The 9,790-nt window shown below is 36.4% G+C and overlaps 1 protein-coding gene across 1 annotated transcript; it reads right to left on the bottom strand.

Moving 5' to 3' along the window:
• Window positions 1-4,912: 4,912 nt before the first annotated feature.
• dgcr6 (DiGeorge syndrome critical region gene 6) lies at window positions 4,913-6,733 on the bottom strand. Its single transcript, XM_060881156.1, has 5 exons — window positions 6,255-6,733; window positions 5,915-6,075; window positions 5,720-5,820; window positions 5,409-5,549; window positions 4,913-5,304 (listed from the first exon to the last, which is right to left on the bottom strand). The coding sequence occupies exons 1-5, from the start codon at window positions 6,362-6,364 to the stop codon at window positions 5,224-5,226; spliced, it is 594 nt and encodes a 197-aa protein (XP_060737139.1). The 5' UTR covers window positions 6,365-6,733; the 3' UTR covers window positions 4,913-5,223.
• Between the last annotated feature and the right edge of the window lie 3,057 nt (window positions 6,734-9,790).

Genomic DNA, 9,790 nt, shown 5'->3' with positions numbered 1-9,790 from the left:
TCCACCTTGTGTGTGTGGAGTTTGCATGTTCTCCCCGTGCCTTGGGGGTTTCCTCCGGGTACTCCGGTTTCCTCCCCTGGTCCAAAGACATGCATGGTAGGTTGATTGGCATCTCTGGAAAATTGTCTCTAGTGTGTGATTGCGTGAGTGAATGAGAGTGTGTGTGTGCCCTGCGATGGGTTGGCACTCCGTCCAGGGTGTATCCTGCCTTGATGCCCGATGACGCCTGAGATAGGCACAGGCTCCCCGTGACCCGAGGTAGTTCGGATAAGCGGTAGAAAATGAATGAATGAATGAATGCTCTGAAACTGTTTAATACACTATACATGTCTATCTGCAAAAAGATCCTCAACCAATGTTCTGTCCACCAATAACCCCAGTATAATGGATGACAAAGCCATATGGCAACATTGGCCACCACAGAAATAAATGTTACAATGCATAAGTTCAAAGTGATGCCATAATCAAAGCAACGAATGTGCCATAATAAAAGCAAAAGTATGTGTGCACCTGACCATCACACCCATATGTTGGCCTTCACTTTGCCACAATTTGTAAAGTGCATATTAAGTAAAATGAAAAAAGCAAGCTCCATGAAGAGATGGGTTGCAAAGGCTGTTGTGGAAAACCTCACATGGCACAGAGCCCTAAAATTCGACCCAAACACTTCTGGGATGAATGAACACTATGTTGTTAGTCTTGATGACAAGTACATATAAGTGTAGTCTGGTGTCCACATAGAGCAATACAATGTCTATTTAAAAAAGAGAAGTAATTGACAAACATAAACTAAGAATGTATAAACAAACTTGATGTACACTTATTGCATTTATACTTAATCACACAAACTAAAGAGTTGTATCTTTGGAATGACAAATATGCTTAATAGTTTCCAAAATGTACTAGAGAATTTATGACCATAAGAATTGCTGTCTTTCTTAAGTCTTAATTTTAGGTTCTAATTTAGGCCACACGATGGCAGCAGAGGTTAAGCATAAACTAATGAAGTAAAATACGTGTACAGGATGTAATGGAAATTTGGAATATTTATCTGATCCCCCCATGCAAGCAAAAAAATAATAATAATATGACATGTAAATTTGAATTATAAAAAATATTATACTATAAAATAATACTACTAATTTATGAACATCGTATAGCCTCGACGTCAGTAGAGCCACAGTTTGGGTGCACAGCTTACGAGCGGTGTTGAGGCTTTGTATGTTCAATTAGATTGAACATGCAAAACTGCTCAATGTGGTACAGAGGTGATACTTTAAAGTTATACTTCAGCTTCATCTGGGTGCTCCAGGATGCTGGACACGCCCTTCAGTGGCTACTAAATGTCTGCATGGCCTTTGGAAAAGTGGAGAAGAAAAACAATAGCAGACATGTAAAGAAAACAGAGAAAAAACACACACATACTCTATCCAAAAATATATGCATGACTTTCATTCATTTTACTACTTCGAGTGTATATATTTGTTCCACCCATATCTCTCATGTCTTACTACAAGAGCAATTCACGCATGTATCTGCATTTGTTATTAAAAGGTAAACATGAAGACCTGAGATATGTCTATGGGAGTAGAAAGTGATGGAAAATCCAAGTATGAAGAAAGAAACAAAACATAGGAGCTCATCTGTCATTCATGGTGGTAATTATGTCATGGCTACTAACTTCATTCTGCCATGTTAGCACATTCTGTACTGTGACTACATGTAACATAATTACATTTCAATATTTGTCTTTCATATTATTATATTCTTATAATATTATATCTTATTAGTTGTTTTGTCATATGTATTTTATTTATATTTCCTCTTATTTATATGCACAGTTATCTGTAAATTAGATTTTTGAAGAATACCTAACTTTGATACAAATACTGTCAGACAATATTAACAAATGTATTGGAAGCACATTTTTTTTGTAGAGACACATGAAACTTGGTACTTCTTCCCACTTCTCAAGCTAGATGTGCCCAGTTGGTTTACTAATAATGTTGTAGCATAACATTGTACATTATAGTGCATTTTTCAAGAACTCGTAGTCCAACCCAGCACATTCTCTTAGATCAGGATCAACTAATTCAGCCATGTCTGAGTCTTTGTTAATGTTAATTTATAATATTACTTTATTTTGAGTCATTTATGCAATTATCACAAGCTAAATCCCAAAATGCAAAATGAAGTACAAGTGTAGTAAAATATATGCTGTCTGGATATATTAAGTATAGTTATTAATATTGTAATTATTTAAGTCTGTTACAGACTGACTGTTACATGCACTGTATGCATCTGCAGTATATCAAATGGTGAACACAATTAAAGAAAACACGAAGAAATACAGCAAGTTTATTCATTTCACTCCACTCAAGAAGATACTTCACCAAAGCAACAAACACTGGACGATTTTTTTTTTCCTGCTGATTATGTGAATATTGATCACAGTGATGATCCTCAGAATGCAATCAAGATTGTTTTTATTATGACGTTTTTCGGTCCTTCCATTTTACTGCTTGGTGTTGGAATTCTGCTTTACTTAAGAGAAAATAGTGCTTTTAGTCGAATAGTTTAGTTTCTTCCTGTTACTTTGGTATGCTGCATGTGGCTTAGTGGCTAGCACGTTCACCTCACACCTCCAGGGTCGGGGTTCGATTCCCGCCTTGGGGGTTTCCTCCGGGGACTCCGGTTTCCTCCCCGGTCCCAAGACATGCATGGTAGGTTGATTGGCATCTCTGGAAAATTGTCCGTAGTGTGTGATTGTGTGAGTGAATGTGTGTGCCCTGCGATGACTTGGCACTCCATCCAAGGTGTATCCTGCCTTGATGCCCAATGACGCCTGAGATAGGCACAGGCTCCCCGTGACCCGATGTAGTTCGGATAAGCGGTAGAAGATGAATGAATGAATGAATGAATGTTTATGAAAGTGATTTACATATTAAGCTCCTCCTTGCCCCCTGTACCAGGGGCTCTCTGGTGGAATTGCAATCGATCTCATAAACAACCTGTGATGCACCTCACCTGAAGAGCCTAGTAGGTCTTTTAATATGGTAATCAACCACCAACACAGAAAACAGAAGTGCTGGTAACCTCTCCTCTGAACTTTGTAAAACCACAAAGGGCAAAAGAAGATAAAGATCCAGGGATAGGGAATCAAAAACATTACTAGAAGGGACACCCATATCTGCTACAACAAACTGTAAAATGAATGAAAGCTTCCATGAAATTTAATCAAATAAATTCACATTTTTTTGATTTTTGATTTTCTGTCTTTAGCATATTATTTAACACATAACTTTCCTAAAATATTACAAAAACAGGTTCCTTTCTAATTCTTAACTTAAGCTTTCATTAAGGATAATGAACTTGTGAGATAGTCTATGATTCTCAATTTATTAAGCAAGGGAATTTTCCCTTTTTTGATTGGAATTATGAAGGGTTTTTTTTCCACCCTACTCTGGGGATTGACTGAATATGAAATTTTAAGCACTAATATCTAATACTGATTACAGATCTTGTTACACATCCTTTTATCATCATTCTGAATATTACTGATTAGGGAAATTACTGTGATCAGTAAAATGATCAGAGTAGTTACTGTGGACAATAATGAGGAAATTTTTACCTATTACCTATTTTATACTGCATATAATGCACTTTATGATGTTTGTCACTTATGAAAGAACTACGGACCAGTGCCAACGTGACATGAGAAAACAAGGTTATATCAAACTTTCTTATTTTCTAAAACCTGGAGCAGAGCGGGCATATCGCTGTTAAACAACAAACCATAAGTCTGTCCGAACAATTTAGTTTGTACCGGAATACGAAGAGGCTGCTTAAGATTAGAAGAGGTAAAAGCGTTGATAGATTAACAGTTAGGAGAGAAGCTGGGACATCTCTATGGGTCAACCTGATATAGTGTGGTCTCAGCCTTTTGTTTAAATAACTGTGGTGGCGGTTTTGATCTACATGTAAAAAAAAAAAAAAAAAAAAAAAAGACTCAGAGGTGGTGGTAAAAGCAAAGAAGTAAATAAAGAATTTTTTTTGCTGCAGCAAAAGGCGTCTTCCATAAAGTGTAGCGGGCCAAGTCTACACAGTGAAGCGGCAAATCCTAGTGTTTCAGCTCTCATTTTGTACCCCAGGTCTGTGAGTGTGTGGCCTGGTAGGTATGTGTGCATCTGTGTTTGTGACCTCCCAGGTCACTGAAATTTACCCCTCAAGTTATCACCTCAGCAAGGTCTGATCTTATCAAGCACATGCACACACACTACCCTAAAAGTTCCCAACCTTTTAGCATGTGGAATGTTTATGGCAGGAACAACGGCGTTCTGTTCTCTCTCCCTAGTCTGACACAGAACTTACTATGAAAGCACATATAAACACTCATGATATTAAAAATTTCCACTACATAAAATAAAAGGCAAATGGTTTATCAAAAGAGACATGGACAAATGTAGGGATGGTACAGTGGTTCAGAGCAGTTAACATAAATTAGAAATTGCCAATTAGAGGAGGTAAATATGTCATTATCCTAGGGTTTTTAGATCATACACTACAGGCAGCTTTTCAGCGTTGCTCTGAAGACCGACCTCCTTTATTGCTTGCAATAATATTTGCAATAACATTTCTTTGATTGTAAAAATGTTTTGGTTTTCCAGCTTATCGTTGAACCTACTTTGGAAAGAGGAAGAATTGAGCTACACTGATAATCAAGTTGCACATAAAGTGATTGATAGGTTTTATTACACATTATTGAACTCAAACCTCTGTCCATTTACCTTGACAGATTTCAAGGGTACACCACCTTAGCAAATCGTCTGGAAGATGTGAGATGGAGGAAAAGGAGCAGGGGCTTCCAGGATAATCTAGTTAATATCAGAGAATTCAAAAATTCATTTCAGAATCTCTGTTAAATTTTTTATTGAGTTTTTTATTTTTTATTTGGGAGAATATAATAATACAAAACTAGTCTTATTGATGCATCAAATATTTCCTTGGTAAATCAGAAACATCCAAAATGTATCTCTCAGTTGGTGATGTTGCATGAGTAAAGTAAAAATTCATATGTTAAAGGCAGCAGTGCAGCTATTTATTACTAATCACGCTATACCCTCATAGACCCTGAACAACTTTCATGACAAAACTGGGGGATAATCTCTGCCTAATGTGCAGATAACAATGGACAACCTAAATATGAAAAAAGGCTTATGTCACTCAAAGCAGAATTCCTGATTGAGATTCTTTTTGTTGTAACTTCAGGATCAACTCTAGTAAGTTCATCTGCATTGTCACTTCCTGTCAAACACACAGACATAAGGATTATTAGGAATTTTAAGAATAAATTACCCATCAAAAATTGGTATAAAATACAGGACAATTCACTAAAATGTTATGTGCACCTGTGGGAGAGTGGTGATGTAGAAACCCGGAACTCCAGCTTTCTCAAGTGTATTTTGTTGATCCAGGACCTTCTGATCCATCTCTGCCACAATCTTCTCATCCATCATCCGTTGTTCGTCTTTCACACGCTGCTCCAGACCCTGGAACATCAAGAGAGATAAACAGAGAAGTGTTAACTTGTGCATACATGCTTTGCTTGCAGGGCAAATGGTAGGGTAACTATAAAAAGTAACTTTTTTTACATTACATGTTATTTGGTAACTTAAAAATACAGCTTTGTATTAAAAATACTCTTTTGCCTTTAACTTGCCTCTATTTCAGCACGCTGGCTTGCCTTTAGTACAGTGAGGTTGTGAGATTTGCAGGTCTGCAGAGCCACTTTCTGTTTCCGTATCAAATCATGCTTGAGAACTCGAGACAAAGAGACATAACATCCTTAAATCAACAGATGTAATTTTAATAAGGCAAAAAAAAAAAAAATCAGATACAGGTCATACCAACACACCTCTGTGTTCAGTATGTAATTTCTGCCTTTGGTTATACAGGTTTTTCTCAGTTAGGTGCTGGATGTCCAATAGGCCCTGGACAATCTCATACACAGTGCCATCTATGAGAGCCTGGGCCAAATCACTTAGCGTTGTGTACGACAAGCGCTGCTGAAACCAGCTTTTAAAAGAAAAAATAAAATGTTTTTAAATTACACACGTTCAAATAGTACTAATCTGTTAAGTCCATCAGTATTTTCATGCTTTTCGTTCGTATTCCTATAAAATCAACATAATCAGACTTTATTTGTTAAGATTACATTTGCAGAATGCTAATCATCTAACTAGCTAATTATCTACCTTGGCAAGTCTTTGACCAGTATTTGAAGCTCGGACAGAAGATAATAGTGTCTTTCCTGTTGTTTCGTGGCATCGGTAGACTCCTTATATAATCCTGAATACTTCTCCATCTATACTAACGCCGTTGAATCATAAAACTGTAGTAAGTACTATGGGCTGAATCATAATGCCTATCGCATCATTATGCCACAAGCCTTTATAAGTTCGACTTCACGCACGACTGTGTTGATGGAACGACGCATTTCCGCTACGAGTCCACTGTTGCATGACGCATGCGCATTGGAAACTAAACAGGCTGCTAGAATTGTACTATACATTGACGCCTTTTAAAACGCTGCACGTGTGTCAACAAACTGCCATGTTACAAACGACGCATTCAACCCCTGCAATAAGACATTTTAGAATAACAGTATATAAGTAATGTTAAAGTGTATGTTATTGTATAAAGAGAATGGTGGTGTAATATTTGAGTAATACTTTCTGGGAATAAATTGGCTTGTCAGTGTGGCGTCAGTTAAACAAATAATTCCGAGTCATCCCAGTGAAGCGAATCTTTTGATTCCGTTCAACAAAACGATTCATGCAGATTCGTTTATCTAGGCGTTTTAGTTTTATGATTTATTAAAATAGGCATGTCCAGGCAGAGAAGGTCTAGTGAAGTCGTTTAATTTAGTGCTAGCTAGTTCTGAGAAATTTGTCACAAATAGCGAAAAAGAAAAAAAAAAGGCCTGTCTCAGCAGATAATATAAGATGGGTGAGGACCACCTCTTTTGTAATAGTGAAATAGTAATAATGACATGTAAAAGTGGCCCACCACATTTTTATTTCTGTCCAGGCAACAATTGCTGCTGTCTTATCAATTGAGGATGCCTCTGTCCATGTCCCAAGTGTAAAATCGATTGCACACATCTTTGGGTTTATGAGTATCAGTGATCTCAGTACAGCCTTCAGAATACATATGCCGCTGCCAATTACTATAAATAATAGTGTGTGCATGGAATTTTGGTCACTGGAACTTTGCTGGGGCTCCAAACAACCCAAAAGAAAGGGTCATGAATTGGTGTAACCCACACAGATTGTAAAAGGCCATTTTTTCCTGGATATTGGATTCAAGGGGATCTGCCAGTGTCACTTTTCCAAATCCAGTATTGAGTAAAAGCAAGCTGCACCTAACCTAACTTTTCTAAAGTATACACAGAACTGGACCAACCTGTCTGCCTTCGTTTTTTTTATCTTATACATATCTCATCATATATATATATATATATGATATATATATATATATGTATGTATATATATATACATGCATATATATGTATGTATAATACATATAATATAATAGATATCTTATTTTATCTTATCTTATCTTATCTTATCTTTTACTATTAGAGGTCCCTCCTGCCAATTTTCCCAGACAATCTCTAGAATGCTGCGAGGCTTGCACCTGTAAGGTAATGCAAATGTAGAAAACATTGTGGAGTCTTGCAGGACCTCTTATGCTGTGAATAACAGTGAATAACCTTATCCCAGTTCTGTGCCTCATCATGCATGGATTTACAAATCATGTTTAAAGTATTGGCACCATGTCTGTCTGTCTAATGCAACACATTTATTCTGTTTCAGCATTTTTAGAGTTTTTGACAGCAATAATATCAAATATCAAAATAACCACAGCAATGCTAATTTAATTGTTTTTGCTGCAGACTTTTTGAGTTTGTGACCAGAAGCTGAATATGAGAAGATGGTTTATAATTTCAGCTTTTCCCCCCTGACATTTATATGTAGCTATCTTTAATGACATTTAAGATAGCATATATAAAAAAATTACCCAGGTGGGTCCTGTTTGTTGGACTGTCTGTTTATTGGATTTAGCCTTCAATTTGCCCCTGAATACTCCTTTTTGTTTTAAAAAAGGATAATTCAACATGCAAATAGAGATGTCTTTGAGAGAAAGGCAAGCTATTTTGAAGCTGATACAAAAGGAAAAATTAATCAGATGTATTGCAAGAACAATGTGCATATCCAGTTCCGCTCTAAACAATTCTGATTGTCCTGAAGAAAAAAGAAAAACAAAAAACACTGGTGTACTGAACAACAGACACCAAACTGTCCACCAAGGAAAACAATATTCGAATATAAGAATCTTCTGATATCAGTACCAGATTCTAAAAATTAAGCCACAAAAAGAAGCCACATTTGTTGTTTGTCTTAATGTGTGTTTTTGTTCATTATTTGAGGGGCTTGAAGAAAGCAAGTGCAAAATATCCTTAACCACATAGATTGTGAAAAAACACTATGGTTAACAGGGCGCATAAGGCACCATGCTCATTGTGTTTACAAGTAGTTAATCCTTTCAAGTGACGTTCATTAAGAACCTCATCTGACAACATATTAAAACCTGGCCCAGCTTAAACTCCTGAACAGATGTCTTAACATTTGTATTAGGAATATTATGGTAGTGAAGGAATTACATGGAGTATAATACTATCTCAATGACTGCAAGACTCCTATGTCCTGTGACTGCAAAAAAAAAGCTCAATTAATCACCACCATGCTGACAGGTTATATGAGGTGTTTGTCGTAATATTTTGTTTGGATTTCTCAAAACATTGTGATGTTAATGATGACCAAACATTTCCTGCTTTATGTTTGGAAAAAATGACTACATATAGAATCCAGTTGTTTTTTTTGTTTGTTTGTTTGTTTGTTTTTTTGCTACCTGAGGTTATTTATTTGTTTGCTGAGAACTATACAATAGATGTTTACTCCCTGATATATAAAAACACAGAAATGAAGAACAGTCTACTTTCTTTTCTCTATGATTGTATTTGCTTTAGGTCAATCAGCATACAGCAATAGGCTTGTTAAATCTTATGCTGTATTTCACATAAAGGTGCAAAGTGTAAGGTATCATAGCAAGCTACCTAACATTAGCGATTAGTGATTTAACAAAGTTATGTATTAGTATGTTAACCATTCTAAAACCAATACAGTTATAAACATCACCCCATAAACATGGAAGTCTTAATTTGCTTAAATATAAAACAACCAAAAATATCCTGGTCTACAGTAAAACAGTTACATAAGGGGCACAAGTGTAAGAAAATATTATGTAAAACATATTGAAATATTTTGAGGGAAAAAGATGAAAAAATTAGTTCTTATGAAAGATAAAACATCTGACCAATACCTTTAAGTGAAGGGACAATTACGTAGCAAATGATATATGTTTTTCATGATCAGTGAAGGAGCATTTTGAATCTGTGGATACAATTTATTCACTTATTTAGTTTAATGGCGTCATTCCGGCCTGCGTGTTATCCTTACAAAATAAGTCGACTGAAGGGCTTTTGATTCCCTTGGTCGTAGGATGCAGTATTAGTTTTCTCCTTTCAGTTTGGCGCGTGCGCGTTCGCACCTTCGTTGTTATGGAGACCAACTACGCGTCTAAACCGCAAGGCATGATGGTTTGAAATAAAATGCAGGAGTAAATACCAGAGAGAATGCACTTGGGGTCGACCAATAGGTGAATCGTG

The sequence above is a fragment of the Tachysurus vachellii genome, chromosome 11 (genome assembly GCF_030014155.1).
Source record: "Tachysurus vachellii isolate PV-2020 chromosome 11, HZAU_Pvac_v1, whole genome shotgun sequence".
Taxonomy (NCBI): domain Eukaryota; kingdom Metazoa; phylum Chordata; class Actinopteri; order Siluriformes; family Bagridae; genus Tachysurus; species Tachysurus vachellii.
Note: the sequence above shows the minus strand (reverse complement) of the source record. Positions and strands in the feature narration are given on the sequence as shown.

Excerpts from the sequence above, each read along its gene's own strand:
- dgcr6 (XM_060881156.1), bottom strand. The coding sequence starts at position 6,364 with ATGGAGAAGTATTCAGGATTATATAAGGAGTCTACCGATGCCACGAAA. Across the intron at positions 6,076-6,254 it reads CTGGTCAAAGACTTGCCAAG|CTGGTTTCAGCAGCGCTTGT; the intron begins GTAGATAATTAG and ends TTCTTTTAAAAG. Across the intron at positions 5,305-5,408 it reads ACATCACCACTCTCCCACAG|GAAGTGACAATGCAGATGAA; the intron begins GTGCACATAACA and ends TGTGTTTGACAG.